Source organism: Tenrec ecaudatus, chromosome 16 (genome assembly GCF_050624435.1).
Source record: "Tenrec ecaudatus isolate mTenEca1 chromosome 16, mTenEca1.hap1, whole genome shotgun sequence".
Lineage (NCBI taxonomy): Eukaryota > Metazoa > Chordata > Mammalia > Afrosoricida > Tenrecidae > Tenrec > Tenrec ecaudatus.
This window is the reverse complement of record NC_134545.1, coordinates 9,207,714-9,227,070: the sequence shown is the minus strand read 5'-3', so window position 1 is coordinate 9,227,070 and position 19,357 is coordinate 9,207,714. Positions and strand designations below refer to the sequence as shown.

The window sequence follows — 19,357 nt, the reverse complement described above, 5'->3', positions numbered from 1 at the left end:
ATTATACCAACAGTGATGTCAAGTAAACTAGAGTAGCTCTATTAGTCTCAGACAAGTCGGACAGCCAGGCAGGGGCAAAGAGGACCTTTTCAGAAATAGAAGAGGGTCAACTCATCATGAAGACATAATCATCTTAAATGCGCGCACACCCAGCACCATAGCTTCGAAACAGATGAAGCAAAAATGGACAGGGCGAAAAGAAGGGGCATATCGGTAAGCGCCCACAGTCGAGTCAGAGCCTCTGCAAAGGGGTGGGAAGAAGGTGCAAACAAACACCCTGAAATCTGAAAAGCAGCCAAATGGTGGACAGAATGCCTAGGCGTGGAGCACAAGGGGCCCCAGGCCTTTGGGCACTGAAACAGAGGGGGCGTGAAGGGATGACGGGGGGGTCACAAAACACTCCCTTCCTCTTGAAGCACATATTTCCCAACCGCTTGTCACTGACAAATCTGGGAACAGTCTGTGTCCCCCTCGTCAATCTGGTGGATCACAGAACCATCTGTCCCCCCGAAGTCCACTATACATGATGCACCGGGGCTCTCACACCCATGTACACACACCAGCCTTCTCCCTCTTTCCTGCTCTTCCTCGGTGGCTCTGCTCTCGTAGAGAAGCAGGAATCGGAGCAGAGGACAGTGTGACTGCAGGGACTGTGGGGTGCGTGCTCTAAAGCAGTCTCTGGATCCTGAGTCCCCCACCCGGCTCTGCCAACGACCAGCGCTTCGCACTAGAAAAGCCACTTAATCTCTCTGTGCCTCCGTGTGCTCAGCTGTGATGCCGACTTCAGCTGGGAGGAGAAAAACAGGGTAACACACGGAGAGACTGCCAGAAAGCGCTTTCGTTGTGGCTCACAGACTATGCCAGTGGTTCTCAACCTGTGGGTCGCGACCCCTTTGAGGGTTGAAGGACCCTTTCACAGGGGTCGCCTAAAACCATTGGAAAACACGTATTTTTCTTATGATCTTAAGAACCAAGGCACCACTCCTCTAGCCATCTGAGGCAGATCCGCCCACAAGCAGATCCACGTACGCGCAGATACGCCCACCTACAAGTACTCAGCGTGAAGACTGTTATGCATGCTATACCATGCTTCAAGACAAAATTTCATTTATTTGTCATTAGAAATAAATACTCCACAATAGAGAATTACATATTGCTTTGTGATTCATCACTACGCTTTCATGATGTTCAATTTGTAACAACGAAAATACATCCTGCATACCAGATATTTACATTGAGATTCCTCACAGCAGCAACATGACAGTGATGAACCAGCAACGAAAATCATGTTATGGTTGGGGGGTCGCCACCACACAAGGAACTGTATGAAAGGGCCACGGCATGAGGAAGGTGGAGAACCACGGGACTATTCAAAGGCCTTCAACTGCGTTGCTCATAACGAATTATGGATCTGATTGCATAGAGTAAGAAGTACAGAATATCTCTCTGTGCTCAGGCCAAATCTGTGCATAGACCAGTACAATGGTTCTCAATGAGGAAAGGTGGTGTTGGGTGCTCCTCCTGCACTCCAGGCAGAAAAGATTACATGGAAGAGTGATGAGCCTGTCTGGATTGACCAATGGCCAGGGCTGCACCCGTGCACCATCCGTCTTCACTCTGCATGCTGGGCCAATACTCCAAGAAGCTGGACTGCACGAGGAACTCAGCCTCAGGGCCGGAGGAAGGCCCCTGACCAGCCTGTGATGTGCAGAGGACACACCTCGCTCGTGGAAAGTGAGGAGGACTTTTAAGATTTACGGGTGAAGCGCTAAGACTACCGTCTTGAGCATGGATTACAAGAAAACCGAGATCCTCAGAAATGGACCAATAAGCAACATCATGATCAATGCAGGAAATAATACAGATGCCGAGGATTTCATTTTACCTGGGTCCATAATCAACCCTCAGGGAAGCAGCAGTCAAGAAAGCGAGCATTGCGTTTGGCAAATCTTAAAAGCAAACAACAACAAACACTCTAAACTAGGGCAAATAGATCACTTGGAGGACTAAGGTGTGCCTGAGCCAAGCCATGAATGGTATCGTCACTGGCCTCCTGGGCGTGGGAAAGCAGGGCACTGAATGAAGAAGGTGGCGGGGCTCAGCGGTGTTTGCCTGTGTTGTACATGACGAGTTGGAACAGACTCAAGGACACCGAACAATGCAAGATATGCAAAGCAGCTGACCCATGCATAGCGCAGAAAATGAACGGAGCATTCGTGTTAGCAATTATCCCACGGCGAGAACATGTACACATTTTACAGAAACGCATTCGGATATTAATGGTGGTGGTTGCTGGATGGAGAGGAGTCCTGATGGCCCAGGGGTTAAAGCTCACTGGAAGGGCGGCGGCTAGAAGCCACCAGCTGCACCCGAGGAGAAAGAGGTAGCAGACTGCCCCTGTGAAAACTACAGCCTTGGGCACCCTCCAGGGGAGTCTCTGTCCTAAAAGGCTCTGTTAGAATCAGCTGGATGGCAACAGGTTTGGTTTTGTCTTAATGGTTCATGGAATTCTGTGTCTCTCTGTTGTACTGAAATGTTCCACACAGAATATGTATAAGATGGATAATCGAGAAAAAACAACCACACCAGTCATGTATTAAAGGGAGCGAGGGACATAACTGATCTTCATAATACGCATTTTTTTCAAATGGAAGGCAGGTATAGTATTAAGTAGGCTTTGGAAAGGGCGTGGAAAGACATGCACTAGACGGTTGGTAACAATGAATCCTGGTGGGAGAGCGGAAGGAGGGACTTTCCCTTTCCTACCTTTCTTCTTGGAAAACATATATCTCCTTTGATATAAAAACTTTTATGCAACTAAGTAACAATACTGGGAACCAAATGACAATGGGGAGCGATAAAACAGAGGGGTGGCCTTCAAGTCAATTCCAATTCATAGCCGGCCCGTGTGTTACAGGGCAGAGCTGCTCCACACAGTACAGTTGTCTTAGAGGAACTTATTTTTTTAAATCATTTTATTGGGGGCTCATACAATTCTTATCACAATCCATACATCCATCGTGTCAAGCACATATGTACATTTGTTGCCATCATCATTCTCAAAACATTCGCCTTCTATTTGAGACCGTAATATGGGTTCCTCATCCTCCCCCTCCCTCATGAACCCTTCATAATTCACAAATTGTTATTATTTTGTCACGTGTTACACTGTCCAATGTCTCCCCCCGCCCCGCCCTCTTCTCTGCTGTCCACCCCCCAGGGAGGAGGCTATACGTAGTCTTGTAATCGGTTGTCTCAGGGGAACTTTTAGGGATACTGATCACCAGGCCTTTCTTCTGTGGCACCACTGGGATGGTTAACTCACAGCCCTTAGGTCGCAGCTGAGTGTAAACCTGGTGCCTAAGAAACAGGGCTTGTTGCCTTACTGGAGGACATTTGATTCTGGAGATGAGGAAGACGAGGGCACCAGAAATCCCAACAAAGGGGCTAGGACGCGCTTGGTGACTAAGTCACCTGGACAAGTCCTTTCTCCACTGAGGGCCTCTATGTGTCTGTCCATCTATAAAACACAGAGGGGGCGGCGAGTTTCAACGGTTTTTGCATTTGTTTTTTTAAAAGGCCAGGAAACGCCCTTTGCGATGTCAATCTAGGACGGAGACTCACTGGGTGACACAGATGAGAAACAAGCAGCTCCAAGGGAAGGGGAAGGCTGGGGACCCCTAACCCCAGGAAGAAAGGATGCCCAGGGCACCATCCCTGGAAGGGTGGGCCTCTGTGGCAGTCCATCAGCACAGAGCCCAGAGGACACTCAAGCAGAAAGTCAGGAGGGTGGGCCTCATAGGCTGTAAGGGGCAGGAGGAGAGGAGAGGCAGGACCAAGCCCAAAGGCAATGCTACCAGCAATGTCATCAGTACACAGGGACCTGGAGGGACCTACGGGCAGATGGACTGTGACACCCCTGGCCCCATGGCCAGGCAGGCAACAGCTGACTGCAGGTCAGTGTCCCAGAGGATCTCGGAGTACAAACAGGATGCTTGGAAGCAGATGATCACTCGTGACCATCGGAAACCACAGCCACCACCTCCAGGTGACACGGCTCTTCTTCCCTAGCTTGTTTCAGGCTAGGCAGCCTCTGAACAGCCGAGCAGGCAACAAGCCGCCAAGTGTTCATTTCCCAAGAAAGACCAAAAGGAAATCCAGCTTCCCACCCATGAATCAATTCCGACCCCAGAGGATAGAGGAGAACTGCTCCTTTCGGTTTCTAGGACTATAAATCTTTACCGTGACCGACAGCCTCGTCTTTCTTTCTCGGAATTGCTGGTGGGAGACACTTGCCATTAACAGCCTGGAGCTTAACCCTCTGTGCCACCAGGGCTCCCTCCCCAAGAAGGTGGGGTCAGGAATTCTTGGAAAGATGAGGGCACGGCAGATAAAGAGACCACCTGAGATGGTGCAACTGGAGGCCACCCAGCCACCCCAACAGCTACCTCACCCCACAGATGCAGCCAAGGTGACACTAAAAGGGGACAGAGGACCCAAAGTACACTCCCCGGGGTGTGGCTGTGACCATGTGAGCGCAGGAGGGCAGCCAAACGCACAGGGCAGTGTCCACAAGGCTGTCGCTGGCCTGTTTACCCACCCTAGAGGGACCAGCCCCACTCAACATGCCTGAGCTATTCCGTGATGGAAGCCTATTCCCTAGCCACCCGCCTGCCCACCATGGCTGGTCCAGCTCAGAGACCAGGGGATGTGGCCAATCCAGAGAAAGCAAAGTGCAGGGACAGGCAGCTCCCATCCACACCTAAGGCCCTGACCATTTCTGGTAGGGCTGAGGCAGCAGGGAAGCCTGGCCCAGGATTCTTGCAGGCACTTCAAGCCCAGGGCAGGCCCAACCCTTCAAGGGGCCCCAAAAGGACCAGAGGCGCTCAGGACCTCCCAGTCCCTGGCCTGCTGCTGCCTGATGGCTATGCCTCCTCTGCTTGCTGTTCTAACACCCATCTCCCCTTCTCCACCACTGCAGTGCGCCTGGACGCCAAGAGTGCAGAGCTGGAGAAGCCTGGTTATCAACCTGGCTCAGGCGACAGAGACACAGACTGAGTCAACACTGTGACACCGGAATGGTGCTCCACTGAGGTTTTCACAAAGCAGACCGCTAGATCTTTCTTCCAAGGCACCTCTGGGTGGACTAGAGTTAGCAGCCCAGCGAGTGAACCATTATAGGTCAGGTGGCTGCAAGGTCAGAGCTGACAACCTCCAGGAGCCTCTATGGCAGCACTACCTAAGGGAGGGGAGGGGGCACAGTGCTGCCCAGCACCCTTCATGGCCTGCCTGGAGCGGGAGGGATGCTGTCACGCTGAGAGAAGCCCAACACTGATCTGGATGTCACCACCCAGAGTGGCCCCGGAAAGCAGCTTGCAAAGGTTAGTGCAAGAGGATCCCACGGTACAAATCAAGCCAAAGCCACCAAAGAGGCCCGGAGGAAATGGGATGTCAAAAAGTCAAAACTCAACTTCCCCATCAGCACGGGCTACCGCCACTTCACTTTCAGGCCACAAACAGTCCCAGGTCACTTTCCTCCAGGCGCTGCAGGGTCTGGTCAGCCAGCCAGGCACCTGGGAACTAAGTGTCCACTTCCGAGAGTAGAGAGTGTAGCTGGCAGGCACCAGAAGGTGACACAGGACACCCAGCCCCAGCCCAATGCCTGGCTATTTCAGGGACCTGGGACCACTGCTACCGTCCTTTGATGGGAATTTCACAAACGAGGAGGCTCCGGAGGGACTTGCTGAGGCTACCTGGCCCACGGCTGTGGCCTGTGCTCTGCCTGTGGCCCTCTGCTGCCTGCCCGGCCCGAACCCAGAGGGCTTCACTCGCGGAGCTGCCTGTGGAGGAAGTGGTTTGCTAGAGGCACCGGAGTGGGTGTCAGCAGCTCAGCCCCATGTAATCAGTAACCACCATCAAATGTGTATTAAGCAACCACCGCAAGGAGGGAGCAGTCCTGACGGTCAGACTTGCAGGGCAGCCAGACACACCACTGCCTTCAGACAGCTTATAGGGCACAGAGGAGGAGAACCATTGCCCCTGCGCCCTGTTCTGACTCACAGAACCCCTCTACATGCAGTTTCCAAGGCTGTCCATCTTTATAGGGACAGACAGCCTCATTAGTCTCCTGTGGTGCAGCTGGTGGGTCTGAACCACCGACCCTGCGGTGAGCAGTCTAACACTTACCTGACAGTGCCACCGGGGGGTCTGTAGGGCAGGCAGAAGGAGCCCAATTTACCCTCATCTGCACGATCACACTAAAGTAGAAGGTTCAAGGTCCAGATTAAGTTAGAGGTTGGCTGGTTTAAATCATGGAAGAAAAAAAAAAAAGCCTCTTCAGACAGGTGGTTTCTCAGGAATCTCAAAGGCAGAGGGTGTGGGCAGATGCAGGAGGGGGAGGCAGATTCTTTCTGCCACTTGGAAAGCGATCCGACTGGAGGCAGAGCTAAGTGCCGGGAGTGCTCAGGAGTTGAGTTTCACCTTGACAGAAGGTGAGACGCAATGCAGATGACAGCGGAATAAAGCAAGCCCACTGCGGCCAAGTGCGACTTGTGGCTAGCAGCTTGCGCGTGGATGCTGGACTGTATTCTGCAGCGCTTTCTGTGACTGACTTCACCGGACGCTAGGCCTCTCTTCGGCCAGTGCAGAGCAGAACTGCCGCCATCTGGTTTCAAAGGAAGTGATCTAAGAATTGGGTTTTGGTTTTCTGTTGAGCATTGTTTTTTTGTTTATATATGTGTGTATATATATATGTATATACATACATATATATATATACACATATAAATCACTTTATGGGGGTTCTCACAGCTGTTACAGCGATCCACACACCCATTATTTATGGAAGCAGACTGTCACCATCTTCCTCCGGTGGGCAGCTGGTGGGCTCGAGCCCCTAACCTTCCCGCAGGCGGCGGCGGCACCCTCATGGCTCCATCCCGTGGGGACACAGAGGGCCAAACAAGAGGACGGAAGCCGCTGGGTGCCACGTAGGAATGACGGTCCTGAGCAGTTCAATCCAACTTTCCAGGAGAAACCAGGCATGCCGATTGCTCCGTGTCGTCTCCTGATGCTTTAAATGCTCGCCTCTGATTCTGAAGCATTTTCAAAGACTAGGAAAACCCAACATCGGGGTAACCATGCCCCCATCGACCTGAGAGTTGCTTCTTGGACCCCGCAGGTTTTCAGCAGCAAGCAGCCAAGAGCAAATGGGGCCAGAGCGGGAATGATCAGTGGAGACGCAGGGGTGTGTCCTGACCCGTTGGAGCCTCCCGAAGTTCAGCTTCCTCATCCGGGGACAAAGGGACAGCCGCTGCCTGCCCTCATTGTTGTGGGAACCATCCCAGAACGGATGAAGCCTCCAAAGAGTGTTGCTCAACTGTCCATGAGTGAACACAGGCCAAGAGAGCAGAGGGGACAAGGACAGAGAAATCAGACAATAGGGCCACCAAGAGGGAGCCAGTACAGAGGAAATGAATGGGCTCACTGCTGGCGGGCAAACCGGAAGACTTGGGACAATGGGACCCACGTCAGGGGGGAAAAGATAAATTTAGGAGTCACCAGCTCAGTGACAGAAGAGGTCACACAAGCAGATGAACCGACCCGGGGAGGCCGGAGAGAAGCCTCTGGAAAAACACACAGGCACAGGAAGGGCTCGGAGAAGGAAGTGGGAGAGGAGGCCTGACATGGGAGGTTCTGTGGAGGGAGGGAGGGAAAACATGGCAGCCAGGGTGCCGTGGAGGGCCCAGGGAGAGAAGGGTATGCCAGTGTGGCTCATGCCGGCTGGAAACAGAGAAAGGAGCAAAGCGCAGGAGGGCGGGCGGGAAGGGGAGTAAAATGAGGAAACCACAGGGAAAGGAAGTGGGGAGGGTCCGAGGTCTGTGACGCCACAGATTCTACACTGATGGGGGAAAGTAAAAAAAAACAAAAACCACACCTCCAGTGGATCCCGACTTATAGTGACTCACTAGGGCAGAATACAAGTGCCCCTTCGAGCTTCTGAGATGGTCAGTCATCACAGGAGCTGACTGCCGCATCTCTCCTCATGGGAGATTACGGGAGGGGGGGAATGCAAAACCCGGCGCCCCAACATCTGGGGCTGAAAAATCAAGTTTCTCCAGTTACAGGTGCAGGGACTCAATGGTGTGGTCCCTGAGGGTTCCCCAGGAACCCAGCAAGACATTTCCAGCGTAATCCCTAGACATTTAGGCTAGAAAATCTCTCCTAGGTCTTCCCAATGACTCGGCAAAGCACCAGAAGACCAAACTCACTGCCAGCGAGTCGATGCCAACCCGATAGCGACCCTACAGGGGAGGGTAAAACTGTCCCTGTGATTTTCCGAGACTGTAACTCTTGATGGTGTGGTCGAGGAACCAAGTATCATGAAAGAAACCCTTCTGCTTCAGGGGTTTTACAAAAATAACACTATGACGTTAATCCCAAGTCATGGCGCTCCACATGTCCGGGAAGAGCAGGGCTCCACAGCTATTTCCATGACCAATACTTCACCAGGGCTTTCTTCTGAGGCACTTCTGGGTAGACTCGGACTGTGTGTCAACCCAGGAACTGGGGGTGGAGGCCAGGTATAAATGAGAAATGATGTTGAGGGGGAAGGAAGACATGGTGGGTGGAGCCACTGAGTGCTCAGCACCCCACCACCACCACCACCCAGGGAGGCAGGGGAAGTGCTTTATCACCCATTTTATCACCTGTTTTCAGTAACAGTTTTCTGTTACAAGAAGAGGCTAGGCCCCAAGGCTCTTCCGTAGAGACACACTGGAGAGATAGATGTCCAGATGGGACCTAGGGCCTTCAAGCACCCTGAGCTCCTTGGCGGGTCCCACCCACCTGGTGGGGTCCAGCTCACCCAGAGTTTTCTATTCCAAACAGCTGGAGATGTGTGCGCCCCCTCCCCCCTCCTGCCCCCCAAGGAGAAAACAGAAAACAGAACAGAACAAGGCTGTTTCTGCCAAGCCGGGCTCTGAGTAAGTTGCATTCCATTTCATTAAAACAATTACCTGAGTCCCAGCCAAGAATTACATACAGCTTCCTCCCAGTACCACCCCCTCCCCCATCCCCTCCCCCAAGCAAAACACACACTCACACACACCATGCTGCTCACACACAGGCAGAGTGAGGCCTTGACATACCACTCAGGGACCTTACTGGGAAGGGCTCTCGACCCTACACAGTGGGCAGCTCTGTGACCCTGAAGCTGTGAAAGGAGCCCCGAAGAGGAACGCCCTCCCTTAGAGGGCGTGGGGGGGGGTGCTACTGCCGGCCCAGGGCGTTTCAGGGAGGCTCCGGAGCCATCACCCCTGCCTTGGGGCCAAAGGGGCCACGGCCCAATTCCAGCGAATTCCCAAAAACAGATGGGAGGGTCCAGCGGTCCAGCTTTGAGTCAGCACAAACAAGGCCCTTGGGGACCCGGGAGTGGGGATTCCAGGAGGGGAAGGCTGAAGTCAGGAGGGCTGGGGAGCTAGCTAGAGAGGCAAGCAAAGGGCCTGGGTTGCCCCAGCCCACACTGCCCACAGGAGGTTGGTATTCCTTTGGCCACAGATAAGAAGTTTATGATGTGAAGCAAATGGCATCCCCGCCCCCGCCCCCCCCCCCAGAGCTGGAGCTGCCCCGGCCAGCCCCAGCCATCCCTTCCCCCTCCAGACAGCCCTCAGACCTTCACTGGCCTGGCCCCGATGTCCAGCTAATGTCACCACAAACTAGCAATGCCCCGCTGCCTCCACACATGTGAGCTGAGGACAGCTGACCTGGTCTCTTTTGGCACAGGTCATGTGTGGCTCTGCACCCTGCCCCCAGCCGACAGTGGGTCCCAGGGCCTGAGCTCCTGATGGTTCAGCCAGTCTCTGCTCCAGCACCTGCCCAGAGAGCCACAGGAGGTCACTCAGGTCAATGACTGATACACTCCCCAGCACCCCCTGAGGGCAGGGTTCTTGATACGACCTTGAGAAGGTTTTATGTTTTCCTGGTTTCTAATCCCCCCCCCCCAATGTCTAGAGGGCAGAGAAGGAGAAAGACTAAAATAATAAACGCCCACCTACCCTCCACTTAGATTCGCTACTTGTTGAACGGTTTCCCATTTTGCATGCACACCAGCCGGTATGTGAGTGCACACCTGTGTGTGCATGCACAAGCAGGCACAAATGGTTTGCACTTGACTACTAACCTAAAGGTTGGCGGTTCGAACCTGCCCAGAGGCAATGGGAAAGAAGAGCTTGGTGGATTCCTCCTAAGGTAACCCCAAAAACAGCATCTGAATTATTGCATAGGAAATTGATCTGCTCTGTAAACTTTCGTCCAAACCATAATAACATGTCAGGATAATAATGACAATAGTAATAAGGAAAGAGACAGACCAGGCCATCTGTCTCCATAAAGGGCACCACCAAGAACCCCGATGGAGTGGTTCTCTGTCACATGCGGGGTCTTCAGGAGTTAGAAATGACTCGAGGGTAAAGGGTTTGGTTACATTTGTAAACCTGATACCGTCGCTGTCAATTCCAGCTCATAGCAACCTAAGGACAGAAATCTAGCCCCTTGGGTTCCTTAATGCTCTCAGCTGTACAGAAGTCGAGTAGCCGGTGGGCTTCCCCGTTAGCAACAAGGAGCTGAACCACTGTGCCGCCAGAGCGGCTCCTGGTATTAGATACACTCGCACTGTTTAATTTTTACTGTATCATGGAAGACTAACTTGCAAGCATCCAGTAGCACTTCACGCCCAAAGATGTTAGCACACACCCCCCAGCAAGGGCATCCTCCCGTAAAACCACAACCACACAAGAGGCAACCATCAAAAGACACTTCCTCAGAGACTTGGTGGTCACCACGCGTTGCTGGGCCTGGCCGGAAGGTGGTCGCCCTCACCATGCCCATGCTCTGCCAGCCCGGGGGAGCCCCCCTGGGCAGGCAATCCATTCGTTAGCTGAATGACCTCACAGAACAGGAAAAGCCAGGGGTGAGACTCGGAACCAGCCTAAAGTGAGGCCTAGAGTGGACCCCGTGAGGTTCTGGAGGCCCTGGGTTGTCCCAGGGGAGGTGGCACCAGCCATTATTCATTGCTGAGATGCCATTTCTTAGAAATTTACTTCTTGCTTCTCTCTATCTCTGTTTCTAGCTCCAGCTCCGACTCCTCCCCCTTCACCCCATACAATAAGACACCCTCAACTCTCTATTCGCCACCCTAAAATGTTTCCAAAGCTTCCTTCTCTGGAAATGGGATCCTTCAAATGGCAAGGGACAGAGCTCTGAGCAAAGGGAAGGGGAGACAAGGAGGGAAGAGGGGAAAGAGAGAGATTGCGTGCGTGGATGTGCATGCGGACACGCACGCCCACGCCAGTGCACATGTACAGCCACACTGGAGAGGTGACAGAGGGTGCAGGAGGGCTTGTCTGCAGCCAGACGAGGTGGACAAGGGGCCTCAGACGACCCATCCAGGGTTCTCCACTGCAGCTGATGACGTAAGCTGGACACGTGGTCACTGCCGAGGTGACCCTGTCCTGAGCCTGGATTCTCAAGCAAGAAAAAAGAAGGAAGAACAGGAAGAGAAGCGGGAGGCCGAGCAGGAGGGGGAGCGGGAGGGCTCGGCAGGGCAGTGAGGAGCTGGAGCACCCTACAAAGGAACAGCACCCCAGCCAGGGCGACCAGAGCAGCTTCAGCATCTCAGTCCGAAGCGGAAGGAGAGGTCGCTGGGACTCCTGAATGAGGCCACCTTTCTGTCACTGTGGCGGTGACTTTGACTCAGTTCAAACCCACCGGCCGCTCCTCAGGAGAAAGATGAGGCTGTCTGCTCCCAGAAACTTTTACAGCCGAGTACGAGTAGACTACTGAATGATGTGCGGATTATGTGCCAACTAAACTGGTTAAAAACCAACATTTAAAGCCTCAGAGACGCTTGATAGCAGTGATTCGCAACCTTCCTCATGCCGTGACCCTTTCATACAGTTCCTCATGTGGTGGTGACCCCTAATCATAAAATTATTTTCATTGCTACTTCATCACGGTCATTTTGCTACTGTGATGAATCAGGCGACCCCTGTGCAAGGGTCGTTTGATTCCCCAGGGGTCACACCCCACAGGTTGAGAACTGCTGCTATGTAGGGTCCCTATGAGTCGGAATCGACCTAATGGCAGTGAGTTTTGGATTGACAGGTGTTTGCTACTATTAATGAAGAGATTGGAGCAGGGCAACGGAGGGGGCTGGAGGGGCTTGGAAGATTCTTCCACAGCTGAGGCCCGAGGGAAGTTCGGGAGGGTCCACACGATCATGTGCAGTGACCACAGGAGGAAAGAGGGTGCTTGGCTGCTCAACTCGTCAATGTGGCCATGGGGGATGCTCGGAGAAGGACCCCAGAGGCAGACGGCTCAGCCCAGCAGACACTGCACCTGCTGCAGAGTCAGGCCCACTGGCACGGGTCTGAGCCCATGGTCCAGAGGAGACTTGGCAAGATGGTAGGGCAACTAGGCAGGCACTGACCGTCCAGACTAAATCGGCCTCTCCCTCAGGCCCCGCAGCTGGGTGCCCTGACCCTGGCCTAACACACAGAGGCACCACAGTCGGACCAGCGCAGATCCAGACTTTCCATGGAAACTGGGAGGCTCCACTGCCTGGAATGCCCCAGGCAAGTCCCCTGCCCCTCCCCCGGCATCACCCCCAGGGACAATGAGGTACTGTTTTCCGAAGGGTCAGGCCGGCAGAGAAGCTGAAAGGAGCCATGTCCAGACTCCAGCAGCAACTGGACATTGCCAACAGCTGGCAGCCCCCTTGGTGGGCCATGGAAGGCAGAGCCACCAAGGTTTGCCTGGACCCTCCCGTGGCCATACAGTCCATTTCCTGGGGACGGGGACAGCCCCAGGATGGAAATGCTAAAGGTTACACTCACTTCTGTATAGCCACACACAGGAACGGGCTCAGTTGCCAATTACTCAGTAGAGCCCAGGCAGGACAGATACACACATGCCCTGGGCTAGACACCAGCCTCGCAGGAGGTCACTGGCCGGAACTGGGGCCTGGTCTCAAACCTCTGCTGCTCTACACAGAAGGCTGGGGCTGCTCACCATGGAGGGGTCTCCTTCAAGGTCGCGCCCTTCGCAGACTTGTCGCCCATCATGCCTCAGGGGAGTCCAGCCCATCAACCTGTCAGCTAGTCCTTGAGGACTTGACCCTGCCACCCAGGATTACACACACACAGAAAGCTCAGGGCCCAGAGGCTTCATAAAGCTTCTGAAGAATGCCTTTATCTTTTACCTCCGCTTTTCCACACACTCTCTGAAATGTCAACCCTCCACCTAACCCAAAATTTAAAATATATGTATCTTATTAAAGTATTGCTGCGAAATCACAGGTACCTTTATTAAAAAGATCAAAACGTGAAGCTGTTATTTCTCAACATATTCTCCATCTCAGTGCATACACTTCTGAAGGCGGTGCTCCCTTATCTTCTAACCTTTCCCTGAAAGGAGCATGGGTGGCATAGTGGTTACGGATTGGGCTGTTAACGGGAAGGTTAGCAGTTCAAAACCGCCATCTGCACCATAGGAGAAAGATGAGGCTCTTGAGCTCCTATAAGGAGTTACCGTCTCAGAACCCCACAAGGACCGTCTACCCTGTCCTAGAGTCACTCTGAGTATGAATCAACCCGATGGCAGCGGGTGTGGCTTCTGGTGACCCTTTCCTAAAGAAGTCTCAGTTCTTTGACTTATCAGACAAGTTGGGCTTCCTCCGGGGCCTTAAATTATGTTCTTTTTAAATGGCTTTGGGAAACAAAAACTCTGTAGTCCTAAGGTGTGGGGTTGTAGTTTCTCCGAGAAGTCCTCATAGGACAGCCTTGACAATGACAAAGGATGAACAGGTGCAGTGTCGTGACGGGGAAAAAAATTCCTGGGGCAACTTTTCTGTCCTTTTTACCAATGAAGCTTGAACAACTCTCTAAAAATGTCTTCACACTAGAGCCTCCCTGATTGTCCTGTGTCTTTCAGGAAAACCTGCTGAGCTGACTGGATTCCAAACAACAGTCCGACAACCTTCCGACTTCTCTGCCTTGAACGGAACCGGCCCAGCCGATCCCCTCGGAAGACACTGTTAAACCGGACCATCTTCGTTGAAGGCCCCCTACGGAGACCAAGGGAAGTCTGCGCCAGAGAAAACCTGTCTGTAGCACCCACCGCTCAGAGGCCTGTGTCAACACGTTTCGTCTGGAATAAACCTGTGCACTGAGGAGCCCAGGTGGCGCAGTGGTTATGCATTAGATGACTAGCCTTGAAGTTGGCGGTTCGAAGCCACCAACTGCTCCGAGGGAGAAAGGCCAGGCTTTCTCTCCCATAAAGAGTCAAACCCTCAGGGGCAGTTCTCCTTGGCAGGGTGTCTGAGTATTTTGAAAAGTGAACTGGAACTAGGAGTAACACTGTTTTACTTCCTGTCAAAGGATAGAGTTTCAAAAACTGGGTGGAGACCGGTATGAAAAGATAGCAGAATGCGTCCACAAACTCTCGGAAGCTCCCTCATATATACGCCAGCAAAGCGAATTGCAGGGGCTGGAGGCACCCAGGGCGATGCAGACGCTTAAGGAGCTTGACTGGTTCCAGTCCACACAGAGGCATCTCAGAAGGCTTGACCAATCTATCTGCTCTCAAAAAAAGGCAGCCACTCCACTGAAAACCCTGTGAAGCACGGCCCCCCACCCCACCCCCAACACATACACACACACACGCACACGCGCTGCACAGACCCCACCTGGAGTCTCTACGCCAACTGGTTGGGCGGTGCATTCAGGACTTCCTCACTTCCCTCTCAGAGAGGGGGTGAGGACACACACACCCACCCCCACCCCCCACGACAAGGCGCTGCTCTGGGGGACGCCCGCCTGAGAACAGCACTGTCTCCCAGACAGGAGGGAGCACAGCTGTGGTCGGAGCTCCCGCCCCCCAACCACAGGAAGCCCTGGGAGCAGGACAAGTTGCTCTGGGGAGGGCGTCAACAGAGGGTGCGCTCAGTGTTGTGGAAACTCTGTCCAGGAAACTCCAGCCAGAACTTGAACAGCTCCAGCCTCTGCACGGTCATGAGCAAAGCCACCAGCGGCCACCCCACAGCACCACGGGGGCACGAGGGCACACAGGCAGCCCTTGGGATTTTCTGCCCAAAGAGCCATAAATTTGTAGCTCATTAAAACCACACATGGCAACGTTGCCACTGGCAGCTCCAGACAGGGGAGAGTCCCCACGCCAGATTTTTGTGAAAAGATCCAAACAAAATCAAAGTCACAGAGGAGGCTCTGCCCCCTCTGGCCCTGTCACAGGCCAGCCAGTAACCTCTCCCTCTCTGTCAGGGGCCAAGAGGCCCACAGCTCAGGAGGAAAATAAAAACAGGAGGCTTGGCCTTTTGTGTCCAGCCTAAGGAAAAAAAACAGCTGACTGACGGATGGGTGATGTGGGCAGCCATGCAGACAGCTGAGCGTGTCTTGAGGCGAATTCCTCCCCTCTCCCCTCCCCCGCCCCCCAATTGGTCCAGCAGTCCACCAGGCAGAAATGGAGCTCTGCCTACACACACACACACACACACACACACACACACACACACACACACTCTCGTTACAGGTGGCAGCCACCCCTCCCCCCAACCCCCACCAGTGTTCCTCTGGGTTCACAAGAGCTGTAGGTCTCAGAGATAGCTGTTGGGCTCTCTGTCCCCTTTACACTATACAGCCTCAGACAAGTGAACCTCTGCACAGGGTTTCCAGGGTGGGGACACCCTTTGGAAGCAGTTCGCCACGCTTGTCTTCCCAAGGTTGCAACTGAAGTGTCTCCCAGCAGCCTTCAAACACCAAGCCAAACTCACTGCAGTCAAGTCCATTTCAACTCTTAGTGACCCTAAAGGACAGGGTAGAACTGCCCCCTGTGAGTTTCCCAGACTGCAACTCTTTTCTTCAGCACAGAGCCTCATCTTTCTCCCACAGAGTGGCTGGTGGTTTCGAACTGCTGATTTGCAGTGAGCTGCCCATCGTAACCACTACAGCCCCAGGGCTCCATTAAAGGACTCTTACGAGGATGGGCATCTAGAGGCAACAGAAGTTGGCAGGCAGTAAATTTAAGTTTCCACAATCTCTTCTGCCACTCTACTCTCCTTCCTTTCAGAGATTAAACTCCATTTCCGGGCTCTAGACAGAAGCCCATCAGAAGGCAGTTCAAACCTGTCAGGTGCTCCTCGGGAGCAGCCTGCTCCCGTAAACATTTGCAAAGTCTCAGAAACCCTGTAACAGGGTGACCATGAGTCAGAATCCACTCGATGGCAGTGGTTTTCTTTTTTTGTTGTTGTTTTTTTTCTGGGTTTATCAGAACACAGGAATTCCGGACTTCGACTGTACTGTACAAAGACTCTCTCAGTCCTCTGAACAGCACTGGGCTGTCTAGAAATGAGACAACCACACCAGCAGGTCAGAAGGCCTCAATCCACTCCCAGCCCCCACTGGGCTGTCCGATCCAAGCTCAAAAGGAAACCCCCCAGCCTCTGTTCAGCTTTGTTATTTTATATGGAAAATAAATACCTGCCCAGAAGCTATGCCAACCTTGAGTGCATTAGAAAAGTGGGTGCCAAGCCTGACCCAAAGGCAGAACTATGCATGGCAGCCACGATGCTCTGCAAAGCAGGCAGGGACCCTCCACCACCTCCAAGATCTCCCCAAAGCACCCCTGACCCACAAAGGAAGCTGTTGGGGAGCAGTCATGCCTGAGCCCCACAGTGACCCTACAGGACAGAGAAGCACTTTACAGAAGCAGACAACCTTGTCTTTCTCTGAGCGGGGTGGCCAAGAGCAGGTTTCGAACAGCTAGCCTTGTGAGCAGCTGAGGGCATAACCACCAGAACTCCTTTCTTGGAATCTCCACGCCCACAAACATCCAGTCTTAACTTAGAGCGCCCTGTGCTTGGGGCCAGGATGAATCCAGTCCTCAGAGCCTGGGACAGAGGAAGCCACCACAGTCCAAAGAGAGCAGACAAGGCTCCCACAGAGAAGAAACAACTTCTTTTTTCCCCTCCTCACAGCCTTAGCTCAGAGCTCTGCCACTTCAGGCATTCCTAGAACCCTGGCACCAAGCCCCTTGGAGAAGCTCCCTCCGGCCCTCACACCAGATCAGGTCTGGGGAGGGGGCTCTGACAGCCAGAAAACAGGAAGTGTGTTCTGGGCACCCTGCCCTCCTCACCTGTATGGCTTCCAGCAGGCCCTGGTTGGAAGGGGCGGGAGGGGCCGGGGTCTTGCCAGTTAGGACAAGTTCAGGGCCATTCCTTGGGGCCCTCTTTCCACTTCATTCCCCTGGCATTTCATCAGGGTCTGGGGCCATGAGGAGAGTCCTAGCTCCCCCACTAACCCTTCCAGGCTGGGGCAAGTTTGTGATATGAAGGGGCTGGGTTGGGGCTCTTCTGAGAATGGAGGGGCCGATTGGAGAGGGAGCGGAGGGGGCGCAGGGACCTTGCAGGGCTCTGATCCTGCACTGCTTCATCCGTGAAATGAACAGGGGTGACCAGCTCTTAAGTTGGGCGTTAGTCTGGCAGATGGGGAGACTTGTCCCTGAAATGGGGGTGTGGTTGTTGGCACATCCCTAACTTGTGAGTCTGACTTGTGAAATCAAAGGGTGGGCTGGGGTAGAGGATTGATCCCTGAAGTCAAGAGTGCTGTCTGGAAAACACGGGTGGCCCTTCAGGGGACTGGAAATTAGGGGCAAGGCAGGAAGACTGGCAGCTGCTCCCCAAGTTGGGTGGTAAATCTGTCGGGTGGGGTTCAGTCAGGGAAGTGAAGGTCCCACTGCTGAGAAGCTGGTCTGGTCCAGGAAGTGGGGGGTCCCGCCCCGGTGGCGGTCGGGCCCATCTCTGAAGCCGGTCTCGGAAGTGGGGGTGGGTCCCTGAGGTAAGAGGGTCTGGAGCTGGGGGTCGTCCCTGAGGCGGAGGGGTGGCGGCTGTGAGGCCGGCCTGGCTCGGGACTCAGGCCCAGCAGGACGGACTCCTGGCCCCGCGGTGCGTGGGGCGGCCGGACAGGCGCGGGGACCCGAGCTGCAGAGGGTGGGCTCCGCGGCCCCCGCCGCCCGCTCGCGCCCGCCCGTTCCGGGGCCGCGCGCTCCTCGCGGCTGCTCCCCCAGCCTCCGGCTCACTCACCGAGGTCGTCCATGGCCGGGCCGTGGGCGCCGGGAGCCGGCTCGGCGTCGTCCTCGCCGCGCGTCCAGGGGACGTTCCTCTCCACCCCGCAACTTTTCCGCCGCGAGCCTCGGCCCGGAACAGAACGCGCCGCCGCCGCCGCCGCGCGCACCCGCCTCGCCGCCGCCCCGCCCCCGGCCGCCGCGGGCGCGCGCGCCCCGCCCCCGCCCCCCGGCTGGCCCCGCCCCGCGCGCGCTGGCCCCGCCCCCTCCGCCCCGCCACCCGGCTGGCCCCACCCCGCGCACACGCTGGCCCCGCCCCCGGCGCCGTCCCGCGAGCGCGCGGCCAGCAAGCGGTGGGCGAGGCTGGGCGGGGCGGCGGCGCCCCCTTGCGGCTGAGCGGGCCTTCAAGCCCTCAGGACAGTCTTTCTGTCCCTCCAAGCCACGTGCCTGACCGGTCTACAGTCCTGTCTTCGTAACCTCACGACTCGATCATCACTTGTCCACTGGAAGGCCGGAGATGTCCCGCCCACCTGCCTGTCTGTCCACCACCTCCTGGGAATTCACCGCCCCCCTGCCCCCCCCCACACCCATGTCCTCCAGACAGAGAGCTCTTAGATGCCATTGGGATTCAGATGGACTCAGGGTGAGTGACCCCACGTGTGCAGACTAGATTTCGAGGGCGTGGCCTTTCAGAAGCAGACGGATGGCAGGTGCTTTAGGTGAGTTCAAACTGCCAACCTTTCAGCGAAGAGTCAAAAGCCAAAAGCAGGGACTCCGACAGCCCTTTGTGGTTCTGGTCTACCTGGATTGGCATCCCCGTGTGTTGCATATGATTAAGCATTTGGCTACTCACCATCCAGTGGCCCCTCAGAGGAAAGGACTGGCGATTAACTGGCTTGGACAAGGCAGGCTGCTGGCCCTGCCAAAACTGACTCCAGGGTCCCCACGGTGAGGTAATGGTGGCCCCTGAGAAAGCAGATGCTCCCGAGGTCACGCCATGGCCAGATGGACCCAGACCACCTACCTTGTCTTCCAAATTTCCTTTCACCTTCACCCTGGGCTGCAAAAACCAAACATCACAAAACTGTGGGAAGCAGAGAGCGGGAAGAGAGTACATACGGATGAAGCCTTTATTTTCATCTGTTAAGAAACCCAAGTCCCAATCACATTCTCATAGTCAATATTATTCCCCACTATGTCCTAATAGGGCTACCTTAAAGTTACA

At 54.5% G+C, this 19,357-nt stretch overlaps 1 protein-coding gene across 3 annotated transcripts in view; it reads right to left on the bottom strand.

Moving 5' to 3' along the window:
* Nucleotides 1-18,317, bottom strand: part of PXN (paxillin) — a 48,069-nt gene extending 29,752 nt beyond the window's left edge. For 2 of the 3 annotated variants that reach the window (XM_075533325.1, XM_075533326.1), the window contains exon 1: nt 18,152-18,317. In XM_075533325.1, the coding sequence (XP_075389440.1) occupies nt 18,152-18,164 (13 nt within the window). In that variant the 5' untranslated portion in view covers nt 18,165-18,317. The remainder of the gene's footprint in view (nt 1-18,151) is intronic. The other variant, XM_075533327.1, reaches the window with a different exon arrangement.
* Nucleotides 18,318-19,357: the final 1,040 nt, after the last annotated feature.